The sequence below is a fragment of the Delphinus delphis genome, chromosome 3 (assembly GCF_949987515.2).
Source record: "Delphinus delphis chromosome 3, mDelDel1.2, whole genome shotgun sequence".
Taxonomy (NCBI): domain Eukaryota; kingdom Metazoa; phylum Chordata; class Mammalia; order Artiodactyla; family Delphinidae; genus Delphinus; species Delphinus delphis.
Window position 1 is genome coordinate 20,784,731 of NC_082685.1, and position 19,856 is coordinate 20,804,586.

At 38.1% G+C, this 19,856-nt stretch overlaps 1 protein-coding gene across 7 annotated transcripts in view; it reads right to left on the reverse strand.

Annotated features, from left to right (window-relative positions):
- Window positions 1–19,856, reverse strand: part of NSD1 (nuclear receptor binding SET domain protein 1) — a 137,019-nt gene that overhangs the window by 46,342 nt on the left and 70,821 nt on the right. For all 7 annotated transcript variants that reach the window (XM_060008300.2, XM_060008299.2, XM_060008296.2 and 4 more), the window contains 5 exons: window positions 12,253–12,377; window positions 9,982–10,252; window positions 8,314–8,423; window positions 3,491–3,566; window positions 884–1,002 (listed from right to left, as the gene is read on the reverse strand). In XM_060008300.2, the coding sequence (XP_059864283.1) occupies window positions 884–1,002; window positions 3,491–3,566; window positions 8,314–8,423; window positions 9,982–10,252; window positions 12,253–12,377 (701 nt within the window). The remainder of the gene's footprint in view (window positions 1–883; window positions 1,003–3,490; window positions 3,567–8,313; window positions 8,424–9,981; window positions 10,253–12,252; window positions 12,378–19,856) is intronic.

The following is a 19,856-nucleotide window of genomic DNA, read 5'->3' on the forward strand; positions in this document are numbered from 1 at the left end:
CCCCCTCCCTCTGGGCTGCTATTTGTCTAGCCATTAAGCACTTACAGATGTTCAGCCAATCACGTGGGCGGACTGCATGCAATGTTAGTTCTAACCCTGCTGTGATTGGGCGGGTAGTGGGCGCCTCATGCCCTGCCACTAACTGCTCTGAGGCTGTTCCACTGGAACTTTTTGAGCTGTTCCATTTTAAGGTTTCACTAAGGGAGAGAAAACATTCTTAAGTTTATTTGATTACTTATTTGTCCTTCCAAGATCAGTGTTTCCTAAATAATGCCCCCCTTGGGCATTCTATTCAAATTGTCCTGGAAAGAAACACTCTGCATCAAAATATGTGATGCTGACCTGACTTGTTCTAATTCTCTTTTAACCTGAGTTGGAAAGCTAGGGGTAGCATCAATGGCTGCACTGATGCTCTTCAAGAAAATGGCTTTAAACCTCTGTTTCCTAAAAGTCGCTGTTTACAAACATTACTCTAAAATTAAGCAGTTGGTAGTCTCAATAAATAAGCAAATGAGTTTTTCCCCTAACTGCAGTCTCAACTTTTAAAGGGCAATACCAAGTTCATCTGGATTATATAGTTACTTGATATTGTGCTCTCTGGTTTTAGAACAAGTTTACTTCATGATGAAACAGTTATGTATTTCATCTGACACCTAGAGCATGGGGTGTGATCTTTTAAAAAGGTCACACCTACAGCTGCCATAGTGCTTTGACTTATTTCTACTAGAATCAGATTCATCTTTTTCTCCAGGATTCCTTATCACTACTAGCTGTTTCAACAGAATACTATTTTTAGGTAAACTCAAAGGGAAAAGGGATGTGGCCTCTACTGTGAAAAGCAGCTTCGCTTTGGAAGGTCAAAAGATGAAGAACTGCATAATACCTCGGAGCTTGGAGTTTCTTTTGATGAGTTGTCATTTTTCACTTTTTTACAATGCACCTTGGCTGTAGCATGTCTCTGTCGTTTTCGCTTCCTTGGTTTATCAAACAGCTTGGTGGTGCCTAGGACAGGAAAACAGGTGTTACCTGCTGGCTGATTACATGCATATGTCCAAGAACTCCTATCCTCAACTAAAGGGACCTCACAGAATTATGGAATGTTAGAGTAAACACCAACCTTAATTTTAATTCTCCAACTTTGTAGATGAGGAAAACAAGGGCAGAGGAAAAAAAAAAAGACTTACCCATTAGTATATAACTAGTTGGGGAAATGGCTACATATATAAAAATTCTGCCTCATATGGATTAAATAGTAAACATACAGGTTATTAAAGCAATTTCATTTTATATGATTGAAATGAAAGACTTTCTAGTTCCACAAAGGACTTTAATATCCTACAGATGGAGAGGAAATGCATTTAGTAGTCAGGAAAAGATACTAAAACCTGGCCTCCAAGATTAAAGACAATAAATTATATCACTCTATGATTTAAGGATTAAGACAAAAACATGAAATACATAAGATCTGACTTATACGAGGAGAGAAAAATACCTCCCTCCTCCAACCAATACATTTTTGGCCAAAAGGATATTCATGCAGGGACTTCCCTGGTGGGGCAGTGTTTTAAGAATCTGTCTGCAAATGCAGGGGACATGGGCTTGAGCCCTGGTCCGGGAAGATCCCACATGCCGCGGAGCAACTAAGCCCGTGCGCCACAACTACTGAGCCTGTGCTGTAGAGCCCATGAGCCACAACTACTGAGCCTGTGAGCCACAACTACTGAGCCCGTGTGCCACAACTACTGAACCCATGCGCCTAGAGCCCATGCTCCGCAACAAGAGAAGCCACCGCGATGAGAAGCCTGCGCACCACAAGGAAGAACAGCCCCCGCTTACCACAACTAGAGAAAGCCCGCGCGCAGCAACGAAGACCCAACACAGCCAAAAATAAATAAACAAATAAACGGGGTTTTTTTAATTAAAAAAAAAGGATATTCATGCAGCGGTACTATAATCCTGAATATGAATGCCTAATCTTGACATATTTAGAAAATGGAATTTAGTCTCTCACTCATTTTTTATTATACGTATTTCAACTCTTTGTTATAGAAACATTAAGAGGAATCTTTAAAGAGATATTCTGTAAAATGTTCCAGGATATTTAAGCTAGGTATCAAATACTTTGGAAGACTGCTTTAGGGCTCTCTTCTTGATCTGCCTGATCGAGATGGAGAAGCTCTGCTATCAAAGCTGCTGACAGCCTAAGACTAAAAGGGAAGAGTTAATATGATGGCAGAATAAAGCTTCAAAATTCTCACAAGTTGAAACATTTAGATGAAATTTACAGAGGATAAAGTGCAGGTTGTAGGTTTTACAGAAAACTAAAGTACAAATGTATAGGGAAAGAGCTGATATTATTTTGAAAGCAGTTTTTTTTTTTTTTTAAATCAAGCAAACAAGTTGACCAACCTATATTATAATTGCATACAGGGTTAAAATAAGTTAACATATCGTTTAATTTACTTGCTAAAAAACTTAATAATCACAGATCACATTCAAAGAAGTGTACATTTAAGACCACATAAAATATAATCTCCCCTAATATCCTTTGCTGATAGATCATATCTGATGCAGCGTGCTCAAATCTAAGCTAATATTTCAGGAATGACACCAATCAATAAATGGCATAGGCAGACAAAATGATCAAAGGGATAGAAAGAATTGGTATGGAGAAACACAGGGTGGATAATGAGACAGTAGTGTGGCAATAAATTTGGTCATGTCTGGATATAGTTCCCCAACCCTTCCAACCTCTTTCATCTTCGTGCTTATTCTACAAGACAGGGATAATATGAGTAATATCCTAATTCATTGTAATGCTTTAGATTCATCAGAGGTAACAGTCCTTACACAAAGAAACTGGTAGAGTAGATACTTAAACTATGATTATTTTATCTGTTATTGAATGAAGGGCTGCCCATTCCTGCTGTGGGCAGAAATAAGATGACCAAGCAGAGGTTCCAGGAAACAGATTCCAATTTAATCTAGAAGATTCCCAAGGCCTTTGAAAGCAGCCATAATAGACTAGGCTCAAATGTAAGCTCTCTTTTTCAAGCATATGTTCATTGACCAAAGGTCACAGGTGTGATATAAGAAAGTAAGACTATGAAAGACTTGTTTAAGACGATTTGCAATTTCCCCCTCAACTCAAATTCTGTTATTTTCTGTCCTATAGGAATCAAAGCCAAGAAAGTAATGATGCAGTATGGAGAATTATCTAATAAGAAAATTAAGGAGCTGATTTTTCTTTATTGTTCCCAACATTTCCTTAACACTAATTCTAATTCCATTTAACTAACTTCAGTATAAAGTTGGAAATGAATCAATACAATTTTCTAGTGTCATATGCAGTTTTAGGAAGCATATATTGGGCAAACAAGTCTTAGAACTTGCAACCTTACTAGTCCTGCTTAGTAACTTTTCTCGTTAACTGACAGGGTACTTCACACTTATTTTTGCAATACAGTTCTTAAATCTCAAAAACACTCACCTCCACCAAACTCTTTAGAACGAGATGCAGCACATGATTCAGTAATGTCATTCTCCAAGTGACCAGCTTCATAACACTACAAATAAGTAAAATGCATCATGTTTTACAAAGGAATAGAAAACAAACCCTTTATACTATGTGCCAAAAGCTGAACTGTCTATTGCCAAAGATACAGAATCTTGGCTGTTTTTAACAATTAAAGGAACAATATAATAGTAAAGGGTTGAACAGAAACTTTGTGGGGAAAAGCATGAGATTTGGGTTTTTTTCATGCTCTAAAACTCAAAACCACCAACCACATACTCCAGTGGGGGGACTACGGACAACGACTGGCTTACTCAGAGACTCCCAATATATAAAGCAGATATAGAACACTGCTCTGATTAAAGTGGGAGAGAAAGAGAAAAAGTATGTGCTTATAGACCCACCAGCTCAATTCTGTTCCACACCACGGTGTATTTAAAATCTTCCTTCTTAATGTTATACTTACAGCCACTGGATTTTACACAGACTTATTTACTTGATGAATTCTAAATATTAAAAAGCTCTGAATCATGGAAAGTCTTTCTAATTTAAGTTGCTGCAGATTAATATAAATTAAAGCAACACTGAAACTAAAAACAAAACACTTAACATTGGGGATTCCCTGGTGGTCCAGCGGTTGGGACTCCACGCTTTCACTGCCAAGGGCCCCTGGTCAGGGAACTAACTAGGATTCCACAAGCCACGTGGCATGGCCAAAAACAAAAACAAAAAAACAACAAGAAAAACCTTAAACGTCAAGAGTAACTCACTACACATTTTATTCCCCTACTACTAATGCTTGTATGAATTAGTTCTATTCCAAGAAAATGTCTTCTCCTACAAGAATAATATTCTTCATCATGACTGTAAAACAAAATTTAGCGGTCACAAAAGTCAATATAATGGATGCTATTCTTGCTATGAAGTTCCCAAGTCTGAGGTTAAAACAAGATAAAATGCAGCTGTGAATTTCTGAACACTTATTATATACATTAATAAATCATAAGAATGTTCCTCATGTTCAGTGTAGATCAGAGTCTTATGAAGTCAAATAAAATGAAGGAGGAAATGTTAGGTACCTAGTTAAATGGAACAAAACACTAGTAGACAAACCCACAAAATAGACTGCATAATTTAAAGAAAACTACCATCTACATTACTTAGATAAGCAATTTATACTTCACTGTTTAACATTCACCCAAAAGCTGTGATGCAAAAACAATCAGAATGTTCCCAAAACTACAGAGAGTGATACAGAAAAAATTTTCATTTCTGATGTCAACAATTTTATAAGTTAAAATAGAAATAACAGCATGCACACGCACGCACGCACACACACCCCCCACACTACACTACATGAATAAAATTCCATCTGCTCTGCTTAGAATAAAAAAAGGGACCTCCCTGGTGGTCCAGTGATTAAGACTCTGTGCTTTTATTAAGATCCCGTGTGCCGCGAGGCACGGCTGAAAAATAATGATAATAATAATAATAAAATATATTTTTAAAAAAACCCACAGAACTCTGTAAGTGCCTTGGAGGACATGTCAAAGATGCCAGTAACTTACTTTATGCATAATCTGGTAGGATATGCATTAAGTCTGTGCACTCTTTTTTTCTTTTTTTAACATCTTTATTGGGGTATAATTGCTTTACAATGGTGTGTTAGTTTCTGCTTTATAACAAAGGTCTGTGCACTCTTAAGTTACCACTACCTCAACAGACAATCCCTCTTTCTCTAACCCACTGATTGATCCATCCAAAGACAAGGTGTGGCCTGCCTGGTAACCCATGGTGTAGTCCCAAGATGGAGCTGAATCATGGTTTCAACCTGATGGCAAAATATACCTCACAGTAAGCAGGACCTTAACTGTGAAGCTGACTAGGTCAGATAGCAGAACTCACTTCTAAAACAGAAAAGAGGTCACTTTTCTCCAGGGTCCAGGTCTAGCCATCACCAATAACTCTGGTTTTCTCTTGTTCTAGCACCAAATATGATGCCTATCTCCCTACCAAGAAAGGCTGAAATTCAACAGTGACAGTTATTAATTATACCTAATGCTTAAAGAGACCAAAAATATGAGAGACAGAGAACTGGATGGCTAACAGAGATTTTTAACTAATGGTGCTAAAACAATTGCACATCCACTTCAAAACTCCATCTCAAAAAATGAAGAACTGTATATAAATCAAAACCATAAAACTCCTAAAACAAAACACAGAAAGTATATCTCTGTGTTGATGTGGTAGGCAAAGATTTCTTGAAATAGACACAAAATATAAATAAAAGAAAAAACAAACTTTTAAAAATTCTTTCTCATGAAAGACTAAGGAAATGAATACGCAAGCATCAGACTGGGAAAAAATATTTAAAGCACATATATCTGACAAAAGACTTGTATCCCAAATATAAAGGCACTCCTAAAAAAGCAACCATAAAAACAATGAAGAGCCCAATCAAAAATATAAGTGTGCTTGAACAGTCGTTTGATAAGATATAGGAATGGCCAGTAAGCACATACTAAGGGGCTCAAAATCAATAATCATTAGGAAATACAAATTAAAAACATGATTAGATATCATTTCATATCCACTAGAATGGCTAAACTTAAAATGACTGACAATCCAAATGCTATTAAAGATGTGGAGCAACTGAACTCTGATATACCACTGGCGGGAACGTGAAGTTGTACAACCACTTTGGAGAAGTGTTTGGCAATTTCTTTAAAAGGGATATATTCATGAGCCAGCAATCCCACCCCTAAGTATTTACACCACCAAGAAAAATGAAAATATATGTACACAAACAGACTCAGAATATTCATACCAGCCTTATGATTAATAGCCCTCAAATGAAAAAATGCAAATGTGCATCAACAGGAGAAAGGACAAGCAAATTGTACTTGAACTACTACTGAAATAGCATCCTTGTGGATGTATCTCAAATACATGTGTTGAATAAAAGAAGCCAGTTAACAAAAACAAAACAACATATACGACATTCACGAACAAGCAAAACTTATCTATAGTAACGGAAGTTAGAAAATTTTGCCTCTTGAAGAGATGAGAATGGGGAGTTGAGTGAAAAGGGGAACAAGAAAACTTCCAGGGGTGATAGATATAGAGCATATTTAGTTTGGGTGGTACTTAACATGGTATATACAACTGTCTAGAGCCATGAAACAGAACAATTAAGATCTGTGCATTTTATTGGTGTAAATTAAATCTCAAAGAGTTCTGGGACACTTTCGCCTATATAAATTAAAATTATCAACTAAATCATGCTTTTTATCCCCTTAGGGAAAAAATTAACCCACAAACACGACAAGTTAAATTTCAGATTAGAAAACTGCACTTGGCAGAGCAAGGTCATACAAATTATACAATTTTAAAGGTTATACTCCATTTACAGTTATTAAAAAACAAATTAACACTATTTTTTAAGTAATCCAGTCTCAAAAACATGGAGGATTCAAAATTCATCTTATTCCTTCAAATCATTAACTTATATATGCCAATTATAGCTCCATAAAGGCGGGGGGGGGGGGTCATTCACTTAACTCGCCTGAATTCTTACTTTCAATGACATTTGCAGCACCTCACCTCTAGCAGTAAGACAACAGCCTCCCATGACTCACCCTGTAAAATACCATTAAATTTATCACCTGATTGCAAACGTCACTTCCACACTCAAAATGTGCAACTGAATCCCAGTTTCCCTGGCCCTTCCCATCTACCTCTGCCAACAATCTTGCGCAGTGGCTAAGATTTGAATAATATAAATCCAGGAGAGAAAGCACTGCAGAAGATGACCACAGCCTTACTAGAGTGTGGGGTACAATGAAAGGATAGTGAGTTAGAGACACATTGTCACTGAAGGTTGCACAAACTGCAGAGAGAGTTCAGAGGGCAGGAGATGAGTCTAAGAACCACCAAAAAGTCCATGTCATAAAACGGCTTTGAGAAGAACAAAGGAACTAAAGTACATAATGTGACTCTTTAAATAAGGTATAAAAACACAAATAAATTAAATTTTACATTTACAGATGTGTGACTAACAAAAACTAGGAGCCTTAATATAGGATTAAAGGATAGAAGTTTGCTACAGCTAAGGAAAGAATTCCAAAAACTCTATTTATGATTTGATTACAATCTGCATTTTTTCTTTAAAGAAAAAGAATTTTTTAAAATAGGAAATCTGTGCAACTTACAACTGAATTTATAACATATACACTGAGTTACTCCTCAAATACAAAGAGAGCAGGATGTATCCTAAGGAATCAATATCCAGTTATCATCCATTATAGAATTAGAAAATCATATTTCCAACTACAATTTAATGATGCCTTCTTGGCTAATGGAAACCACGTTTGCAAAACTGAAGATCAAGTGTTTCTGCCTGGATTATAGCTGAGCTAGGTCTTTTCTGAGGTATTATGCAGACACGGCAATGGCATAAGAGTAGGTTAGTGGCTTGTAGAGACAGAAGTGAAGTAGAAATCAGGTAAGAGGTTTCCAGCCCAGAAAAGAAATTACAACAAACACAAACTTTACTCAACTTTAAAGCTTTTTTCATTTTCACTTGAAAAGAAAATCTAAAATCAAGTGATACACATTTTCCGTACAAATGCAAAACAGCCTCTTAATGTAGGATCTCTCAGATCACCAAGTGTACTCTGACATTCTATAATTTCTATGTATATGTGCACTGATGTCATAAGTATTACTAAAAGATTTGTTTTTAAAATCCCCTATTTCCTGGATTAAACCCTATTTTAGAATTGACTAAAATAACATACCTTTTTAGTAAGGCCAAGTTCCCCTTTCTTGGGCATAAATCCAGGGTCTAAATCATTGGATTCAAGAAGTTTCTTAGTTGGTTTTCTCTGACGCTTACTTTCATAATTTCCTGAAATGCATGTATCTTTTCATTAGATGATTTAGAAACTGGGCACAAGCTAATTTTTTAAAAACCTATATATATATATATATAATTAGTCATTTTTTTATATTTTTCTCAAAATATAAAAAATAAGTCATTTTAAAATATTTTTCTCATCATCTTGTGGGGAGGGACAAGGTAAACATTATTCTAAAATACTAGTTAACATAAAACAAGAAAATATTTCTCAATACAGATACAAACTAATGTGAGGATGTTCTTATGTCAGAGTGTGTGTGTGTGTATGTATACACACTTACTAAAAACCATATATGTTGATACATTTTTTAAAAATCACAAATGAACTAAGGAGAAATCAAAAGGGCAAAACTCCCTTTAGAGCAATCAACTGGTGGTAAGAACAAAAGGAGAAGTGAGGTAAAGTAGAGCCTGAATTCTGGGCATAAATAGACCAGGATTAGAATTCTTGTTCTGTTCCTAAATAAGTAAAAGACACTTGTTTACTTTGTAGGACTGCTCTTAGCAATTATATAAAAGAGCCTAATAACACAGTTTGGCACATAATGGGCAATGAGGTGGTAACTATCTTTATTATTCTTTTTGATTCCACCTTACTTGATTATGCACAATTGGGATCCCTTTTTAAAGAATAACATCACAAGCCACTGTTGGGAATGTAAAAAAGTTACATCCAGGGCTTCCCTGGTGGCACAGTGGTTGAGAGTCTGCCTGCCAATGCAGGGGACACGGGTTCGTGCCCCGGTCTGGGAAGATCCCACATGCCGCGGAGCGGCTGGGCCAGTGAGCCATGTCCGCTGAGCCTGCGCGTCCGGAGCCTGTGCTCCGCAACAGGAGAGGCCACAACAGTGAGAGGCCCACATACCACAAAAAAAAAAAAAAAGTTACATCCAAAATTTTCCTTGGCTGACTACAATACTCAAGTCAGAAGGTTACTCCAATTAAAAAAAAAAAAAAAAAAGTCAGAAGGTGAATTAGAGACAGTATGTTGTTTAGATTCAATTCTCACCAGGTGACATGTTTATACAGAATGATAAAGTGAAAAGAAATTGGTAATTAACTTCAAGGGAGTATTCACACTCAGCTGCTTGCTATGTGTCAGGTAAATTTCTTTATACATTGCATCACAGTCTCCATTTTATACATCGAGGAAACAAGTTCAGAGGTTAAACAACTTCCCAAATAACACAAAGATTGGTAAAGTCAGCATCTGAAGTATAATTTTTATGTGTTTACTCCACTAGTATGCAGTGCCCCTCCCCCAAACCCTGTTACCCTGGGTGTTGATTCACACTGTGGTTGATCAATAATCATGAAGAGCAATAACACTGAAAGAAAGTAGTTTGTAAAAAATATGTCTTCCTGACAGTACACCAATTAATGGTCATTAACTATATCCAATTAGCCAGTATTAGGGATTTCCCAGAATCAAAGTGGGTAGTTCGCTGTACAGAAATACACTACTGGCTTTCCATCAAAACATACTAAAATCTCCTGCTTCCTCTAATTATATCCACTTATATACTGAGACCCATCCCCATCTTACCTGGTGTTTTAACTAGCAATTCCTCAGACTCAAGGGCAGGCCGTGGAGAGACTTCCGGAGCCACAGGCACAGACAAGGTCAGCTGTGGCAACTCAGCATGTCCACCTCCAAGTTCTGACTGAGCCAAGGGCCCTTCCAAAAACGGAGCCTCCCTTTCAAGAACTGGAGGCTCTTCTTTGGTTGATATCAAAGAATTCTCATCCACCTGTTTGTTCTGAGCACTAGATCGACACCGGGCTAAAAGGCTTTCCTCTTCACGGCGGGAACTTACCTATGGGCAAAAGATAAACGTGGAATCCATAGGCCAAAGTCATTATAATTTAAGTGTCAAAAAGAATAATGTACTTATAAAGGAATGAAATTCTGACACGTGCTACAAATGGATGAAACTTGAAGACAACATTACACTAACTGAAATAAGCCAGACAAAAAAGGACAAATATTGTATGATTCCACTTATATGAGGTACCTAGAATGGTAAAATTCATAGAGACAGAAAACAGAATGGTGGTTGTCAGGGGCTAAAGGTATGGGGAAGTGGGAAGTTATTTTTTAATAGACACAAGAGTTTCAGTGTGGGGCCATGAAAAATTTCTGAAGATAATGGGTAGTGGTGATAATGGTAGTGGTTGCATAATGATGTGGGTGTACTGAATGCCACAGAACTGTACACTAAAAAATGGCTAAAGTTGTAAATTTTATGTTATATATATTTTACTATAATTTTTTTAAAGGGTAAAAATGTCATTGGATTGAGATACACTGAAGCTATAAAAATTCATTAAAGCCATAGTGATAATCTTAAAAAAAAGAAAAAGGGCTTCCCTGGTGGCGCAGTGGTTGGGGGTCCGCCTGCCGATGCAGGGGATGCAGGTTCGTGCCTCAGTCCGGGAAGATCCCACATGCCGCGGAGCGGCTGGGCCCGTGAGCCATGGCTGCTGAGCCTGTGCGTCCGGAGCCTGTGTTCCGCGGCGGGAGAGGCCACAACAGTGAGAGGCCCACGTACCGCAAAAAATATAAATAAATAAAAGAAAAAAGAAAAAAAAAAAGATTCCCTAATATATCATCGATAAAAGCAGCTAATAATAAACTTCCAAAGTTGAGTTGGTAAATTAACGGGAAAGCAATACATGCCTTTCATGTATTTCAGTACTATAAAATGACAGACTGACAGATAATATAAGTAGAAGAAATAATAAAATCTGAAAATCTTCATTTTGTAACCCCAAATGAAATTATTCATATAGAAAAGGATGTACAATTGATATTTTTTAAAAAAACATCAGGGAAATGGCTGATGGGGAACAAGACATTCTCTTGGAGCCGAAGTAATTATACATATACTGCTGCTTGATCAAAAGAGGTAAAACGTAACTGAAAAGAGAAATCAGTTAGTCACTGTGGTGAACTATTGAAGGTTAAATACCTTCCAATGTCATACAACATATGAAACCTACCATATAATCTAGCCAAAAATGTTTAACTTGAATGTATCAAATTGTTACTTATTAACTACTACCTAAAAGGGAACATAGACGCAATCACACAAATCAAGAAGGCAGATACTCTAAATGTGTTGCTCTCATTGCTTACATACGGTCATGAAAAGGGGGGACTGTCCTGGATTTAAGGTGATTTAAGAAATGTAACAACCAGATATAATGTGTAGTCCTAGACTGGATCTTGGTTTGGATAAATTAAATGTAAAGGTTATGAAATAATTGGGGAAATCTGAACATGGATTTGTTATTAGATAAACTGACCTTAATAGATATGACCATGATAAATTGGTTGTGAAGAAAAATGTTGTTTCTTAGAGGTGCATGTTATTTAGGGACGTGGAGTCAAAATATCTCTAACTTACTCTAAAATACTTTGAGTTTAAAGAAATTGAATTTAAAAATAAAGCATATAAGGTATTGTAACATTTGTTTGTAGAATTAGGATCATACTATTCTTTTTAATACCCTGTATTTTTTACTAAACATTTTATCATAACAATATTCCTAAATCAAATACATTTTGAAAGCAAAGGGGGAAAATACACTATATATACACACACTATACACACATAGTACATAAACTCATTTATACATTTCCTGTATAACTAGTACAGGCTAAGTACTGTGCCAGAAGCTGGAAAAAAAACCCTGAAAAACAAGATCCCAGTTAAGGAAATTATTGTCCCATGAAGATAAAATATGATATTGAAGGGAAAATTGCAGTATCCTAAAAGAACTGATGAAAGGTTGTTGAAATGGTGGAATGTACCTTGTGCACCTGTTCCTGTACCTTCTTTTGTTTTTTCTTAGGAGCAAATATCTGATCATATTCTTCTGTATATTCCAGAAGCCACTTGCTTGGCTTCCTAAGGCGTTTCTTCTCTGACCGCACAGCTAAAAGAGGAGAAACAAGTTCAGTATTAACCAAAAAGTTTGAGGGAAACCCAACGTTTTCATGCAACTATCTCTGTGCTTCCAAAGGTACAGAAATAGGAAACTCACAAAAACACTATGGCTATTTGCTATGGTTTATCCTATGCAAAATTTGGGAGAAAGGAGACTTTTGTTGCTCTATCCACACACACACAGCCTATCCAATGTTAACGAAATTAAACTGAAACTAGTGTCCTACAGTTACAAAGCTAACATTAAAATATGGATTCTAAATCAGGTAAATTCATAAAAAACACAATGAATTAACATTTTAAATAACATCTCTCTGGACTATGCAGAATATTGGATGAATAGATGATAGAATATTTACCTAATCAGCACTACCACATGAATTTCAAAAGCATTTTACATATACTTTATATCATGGTTATAGTGAGTTTCACATTAGAAACATCAAAAATATATAATTAATAACATGTATACCATTATCTCAATAACATTAAAAAAATGTATGCCATGTATGCCAAAGACAGAAAAGATAAAAGAGTATAGAATTTTGGATACTTTCTTAAAACAACAAAAAACAAACAAAAAAACAACTCTTGTCATGTTTTATGATCAAAATATCAAAGTATCATGCCATTTTTCCTTGAATTAATGGTGAAACAAATATCTATTATTAATTTCCCTATAAAACTTCATCCCAGTTTTAATATACTTAACATGCTATAATCATTTTACTATACTGTAAACTCTTTGGGAACAGAGCCTAATGCCTATAGAACGCAGGATACAATCTACTCACGAGGGCAGTATTTCATCATACGATGACCTCAGAGAAAGCTATTCCTGCCTCATTTGAATGTGGCAACACTGGTGTTCTCTCAATAAAAGAAACACAAAAGTAGAGACCAAAAAGGAAAGGTAACAGGCTCAGCAAGCTTGGCAAAGGCTCTTACTCCCTAGCACATATGGAAACAAGCCATAAAGCCTTCATTAGGACAAGATGTGGAAAAGAATTTTTTACTAATTCTAACTGCTGTAATTTCACATTAGTAAACAGTAGTAACACATCATTTAGTTTATTTCAAGTTAATGTAAAAGGTGAAAACTTAGAACCACATAAAAACCTGAACATGGATTTTTATAGCAGCTTTATTCAAAACTGTCAAAACTTGGAAGCAACCAAGATGTAGGTGAATGGATAAATACACTCCAGTACATTCAGACAATAGATTATTATTCAGCACTGAAAAGAAATGAGCTATCAAGTCATGAAAAGACATGAAGGAAACTTAAATGCATATAACCAAGTGTAAAAAGCCAATCTAGGGCTTCCCTGGTGGTGCAGTGGTTGGGGGTCCGCCTGCCGATGCAGCAGACGCAGGTTCGTGCCCCGGTCCGGGAGGATCCCACATGCTGCGGAGCGGCTGGGCCCGTGAGCCATGGCTGCTGAGCCTGCGCGTCCGGAGCCTGTGCTCCGCAATGGGAGAGGCCACAACAGTGAGAGGCCCGCGTACCGCAAAAAAAAAAAAAAAAAAGCCAATCTAAAAGTTTACATACGGTAGGATTCCAACTATATGACATTCTGGAAAAGGCAAAACTATGGAGACTACATAAAGTGGTTGCCAAGCTAAGGTAAGGAATATCAGAAACAAAAGAAGAATATGGCCTTTTTGATACTGGAAGGGAATATTAAAAGCTAGAAAATTGCAAAAGCCAATGGAACGAGGAGCAGATCATTCAAACCTCAATACATGGTACGCAGCAAACATGAAACCGAACAGGAGCTAAAATACACCACCACTAACTTTCTTGGCAAATACACATCAATTCCAAGCACAGAACCAGGACCTACTGTGCAGAATGGAGATGAATTGTTCATATAGGACAAGTCTAGCAATAGCTTTAGACTAGAGTGGACACGTACCAGTTAAAATAATAAAATATCCAAAAAGCTGAATCAACCCCAAATGTTCACCAACTGATAAGTGGATAAGTAACATGTGGTATATCCACACACTGGAATACTATTCAACAATAAAAACTCCCTCTCTCTCTCCCTCTCCCCACCTCTACACACACACACACACACACACACACACACACACACACACATGTGTGTATACATATATAAAAATAAAATTCCCCACCCCTAGTTCTTGCCTTACCTCATGTATGTTACAGGGTCTGGCCCAGCACACAGGAACTAAACAGCCTGACACAGGATACCCAGGACCAAGGGCACTAGGCCTGAGGTAAAGGACTCAGAGCACTGGGGACAGTTAAGGGTGGAGGAGTGCATACCCAGGGTAGTCAAAGCGTGGGAGCCCAAGACATTGGGCGCAACTAAAGGCAGGCAAGGGTTGGGGAGCAGGGGACAGGTAAGCAGAGCCATCCATGTCTGAGGCCAGGGTGCCCAAGGTGCTAGGTGCAGAAAATATAGGGTCCCGAAGACAAAGGGAGCCAGAAAGTGGGGTGTTCTAGGCATGTGGCACCCTGGATGTGGGATTTTCTGGCACAGGGTGCAGAGAAAGGGGGGGTGCCCAGGCACAGGATGCACAGGACATGGGGTATCGAAGGCACAAGGCATGCGAGTCCCAAAATACAAGGTAGGATGTGCAAAGTGAGGAGCACCCTGGGAATAAGAAGTATGACATCTGGGACATGGGTACCAAACCATACGGTGCTGGCCACATGGTCATAAAGAACAAGATACAGCCACGTGCCATGATATAAATAAACCAGACACATTATGCTAACTGAAAAGACCAAGACACAAAAGATCACACATTGTATGGTTACATTAATATGAAACACCCAGAAAAAGCAAATCTACAGAGATAGAGAGTAGACTAGTGGTTGCCTGGGACTAACTATAAATGAGATAGCGTAATCTTATGGGAGTGGTGTAATATTCTAAAACTGATTTATGGGGGTGGATGCAGAACTCAGTAAATATACTGAAAACCATTTGTTGAACACTTAAAGTGTGTGAATTTTGTGGTATGTAAATTATACCTTGAGTGAGTTTTCTTCTTTTTTTCAAAACAGTGATGTTTCCCAGAAAACGAGAGTACTAACAGCAACATCACTCTGCCCATACATCTTATTAGCCCCTGTCATACCTCTACTCCCCTAGTTCTGGGACCTCAGAGGCAAAAGAACTTAAGGGGGGGAAAAAAGGCAAAAACCCAACCAATTCTTCATAATAATGGCAAGTTACTCAGCCCAAATTTCCTGTTGAAAGCAAATAAAAATGCTGTATAAAGTCTTCAAAAAACCACCTTAGGTACTTCCTCGTGGTGCAGTGGTTAAGAATCTGCCTGCCAATGCAGGGAACACGGGTTCGAGCCCTGGTCCAGGAAGATCTCACATGCCGTGGATCAACTAAGCCTGTGCACCACAACTACTGAGCCTGCGCTCTAGAGCCCGTGAGCCACAACTAATGAGCCCATGTGCCACAACTACTGAAGCCCATGCACCTAGGCCCCGTGCTCCACAACAAGAGAAGCCACTGCAATGAGAAGCCAGCACACCACAACGAATATTAGCCCCTGCTCACCACAACTAGAGAAAGTCCGCACGCAGCAACAAAGACCCAATGCAGCCATAAATAAATAAATAAATTTATTTATTTAAAAAAAATTAAAAACCACCTTAAAAGAAGCAAAAAACTGACAAAATTGTAAAGAACTACAAACCAAAAACTAATGGAGGGCTCCCCTGGTGGCGCAGTGGTTGAGAGTCCGCCTGCCGATGCAGGGGACGCAGGTTCGTGCCCCGGTCCGGGAAGATCCCACATGCCGCAGAGCGGCTGGGCCCACGAGCCATGGCCGCTGAGCCTGCGCGCCCGGAGCCTGTGCTCCACAACGGGAGAGGCCACAACGGTGAGAGGCCCGCGAACCGCAAAAAAAAAAAAAAAAAAAAAAATCTAATGGAAAGTAATAACCCAGGGAAACAAGTAGAGAGCCCTGAAACTGACTTTGTCCTGAGGGCTTTTTGGCCATCCTGTTAGGAGGCAGAAGAGTTATGGTGAAACAGAAGTAAACCATGTCGCAACCCCCAGGAGACCACAAGGAAAGGTGCCTCAGCACAAAGTAAAAGGGGAGCAGGAGTGAGAACAAGTCCTTGAGAAATTGTGACTGGTCCTCCTGTGGATTTACAGTCTGATAGGCCAGGAAAATTCAAGCCCCCAAAAGAAAACTGTAAATTAATATTTTCATGTTAACAGAACAAACAGGAATAATCATCTCAATAGGCATAGAAAAAACATCTGAAAAACTAAACAAACTAGGTACAGAAGGGAACTTTCTCAACCTGAAAGGCCACCTATCAAAATCACAGTTAATATCATAGTTAAATGGTTAAAAACTAGCTGCTTTCCCCCTAAGATCAGGAGCAACACAAGGATGTCTGTTCACTCTACTTACCCTCAACAATGCACTGAAGGATCTAGCTAGGGCAATCAGGCAAGAAAAAGAAATAAAAGGCATCCAGATTAGAAAGGATGAAGTAAAACTATCTCTTTTGGCTGATGGCGTGATCATGCACATAGAAAATCCTAAGGAATTCACAATAAAATGATTAGAGCTAAAATATGAGTTCAGCAAGGTTGCAACACCTAAGATCAATATATAAAAATCAACTGTATTTCCATATACTAGCAATGGGAAATCCAAAAATGAAATTAAGAGACCAATTTTATTTATAATAGCGTTGAAAAAGGTTAAAATACTTAGGAATAAAACGAACAAAAGAAGTGCAAGACTTCTACACTGAAAAGTACAAAACATTGTTGAAAGAGAACAAAGACAGCCTAAATTAATGAAGAGCCATCCCTTGTTCATAGTTTGGAAAATTTAACATTGTTACAGTGCCAACACTGCCCAAACTGACCTACAGATTCAGCACAACCCCTATCTAAATTCCAGCTGGCTTTTTGGCAGAAAAGATAAGAAACTCCTAAAATAAATACAGAAATGCAAAGCCGAAACAATCTTGAAAAAAGATAAAGTTGGAGGACTTGCACTTTCTGATTTCAAAGCTACAATAATTAATTACTACAAAGATTAAGACTTTGTGGTACTGGCATAAAGACACACATACATATCAATAAAAAATAACTGAGAGCCCAGAAATAAACCATCACATTTATGGTCAAAAGATTTTCAAATAGGGTGCCATGACCATTCAATGGTGAAAGAATACCCTTTTCTACAAATGGTGCTTAGACAACTGGATTAGGCAATGGGTACTTAGGTATGACACCAAAAGCACAAGGAATCAAAGAAAAAACAGACAAACCAGACTTCATCAAAATTAAGAACTTCTGTGCTTCAAAATATATAATCAAGAATATAAAAGGTAAACCCACAGGAGAAAGTATATGCAAATCATATCTAATAATGGACTTATATCTAGACCATGTAAAGAATTCTTACAATTCAATAATAAAAAGACAAATAGCCCAATTAAAAAACAAGCAGGGCTTCCCTGGTGGCACAGTGGTTGAGAGTCCGCCTGCCAATGCAGGGGGCACGGGTTTGATCCCTGGTCTGGGAAGACCACATGCCATGGAGCAACTAAGCACGAGCACCACAACTACTGAGCCCACGTGCCACAACTACTGAACATTCTGGCAGTTCCTCAAAACTTATACATATAATTACCAAATGGCCCAGGAATTCCACTCCTAGGTATACAGTAAAAATAAAAACACTTCCACACAAAACACTGCACACGAATGTTCATAACAGCATTATTCATAAAGGCCAAAAAGTAAAAACAATCCAAATGTTGATCAGTTGATGAAACAATAAATAAAACATGGTTTATTTGTACACTGGAATATTATTTGGCATTAAAAAGGCATGAAGCAAGAGCAGACAACAGCAAGCTGGCAGAATAGAAAGTCCCCACATTATTTCCCTCACAGAGATACCAAACTAACAATATATGCATCAAAATACCTTTATGAGTACTCTAGAAATCAGTTAAGAAGTTACAATACCCCAGGGCAAGTGCAAAGCCAAGAACAATAGCACTGAAATGGATTACAAGAGCCAATTCACTTTATCTGAGATTGCCACTCAGAAAGCAAGCACAGCTGACCTCCCCCTCAAAGCTGGGGAATGGAGGTGGGGATGTTCAAAATTCCAGCTTTTCATAGGGCTTCCCAAGGGGCCAGTTTCTGTCTAACCTGACTGGGAGCACAAAAAGAAGCCACACAGTTTGGACTCCTCGGGGCACTGAAAACAAATGAAAGACTGGACAGCATGTTGTGGAACCAGAGGGCCTGTAGTGACACAGATGGAGGCCAGCAGGGCTTGGTAAGATTGGGAGAAGGCACTCAACTCTTGGCTTCTCTCTACAAAGGGAGAAGAACGGAGCATTTGGCAATCCAGATTTTTAGAAAACTGCCCAAGGGACTAGTATCTGTTTTGCCTGCTTCTGGGAGCTGACAGAGCGCCAACATGCTTCAGATACCTAGGCACCACTGAGAATTAAAGAGAGTGAGAAAGCTTGTTGCAGTAGCAATGGCTAACCTTCAGTACTGCAGAAAAACACTAGAAGAAGCAAGAGATTACGAGCTCCTGAAAAAGAAATGGACAAACCTCTCTAATTAGGAAATTACACACACAGGCCCAGAGAAGCCCATCCTCCAAAAAAGGTTCCAGAGGTCCCCAGAATCTCTAGCCAAGCTGATTGGTGAGTCTTCCCCTGTATGAAGCCAGTGTCAAACTCACAAAACTCAGGGGAAGGGTACTTCCCTGGTGGTCCAGTGGTTGAGACTGCGAGCTTCTACTACGGGGGCACGAGTTCAATCCCTGGTTGAACTAAGATTCCTACATGCTGCGTGGCACAGCCAAAAACAAAGACAAAACCCAAAAAACTCAGGGGAAAAAACTCATGAAGTACATGAAGAAACTAGGAAACATGGCCCAAAGGATCAAAATAAATCTCCAGAAACTAACAGAGATCTATGAATTATGGGAAAGAATTCAAAATAATTGTATTAAGGAAGCTCAATGATCTACAAGAAAACACGGAAAACTAAAAGAAACCATGAAAACAGTAACATGAACAACTGAGAGTATCAACAAGACAGAAACTATAAAAAGGAACCAAACAGAAATTCTGGAGTTAAGGACATAATAATTGAATTGAAAAATGCAATAGAGAGATTAAACAACAGACTTAAGCATAGGACAGAATCAGCAAACTCAAACACAAGTCATTTGAAATTATCAAGTCAGAGAAGAAAAAAGAAAAAAAATTGAAGCAAACCAATACACACATTAAGAGAGTTCCAAAAGGAGGAGAGAATTTGAATAAATTATGGTCAAAATTTTCCCAAATCTGAAAAAGGAAATGGGCCATCCCATATCAGAAGCTGAAGATCTCCAGCCAGAATGAACTCAAAGAGGCCCACAGTGAGACACATTATAATCAAACTATCAAAAGACCAAGACAAAG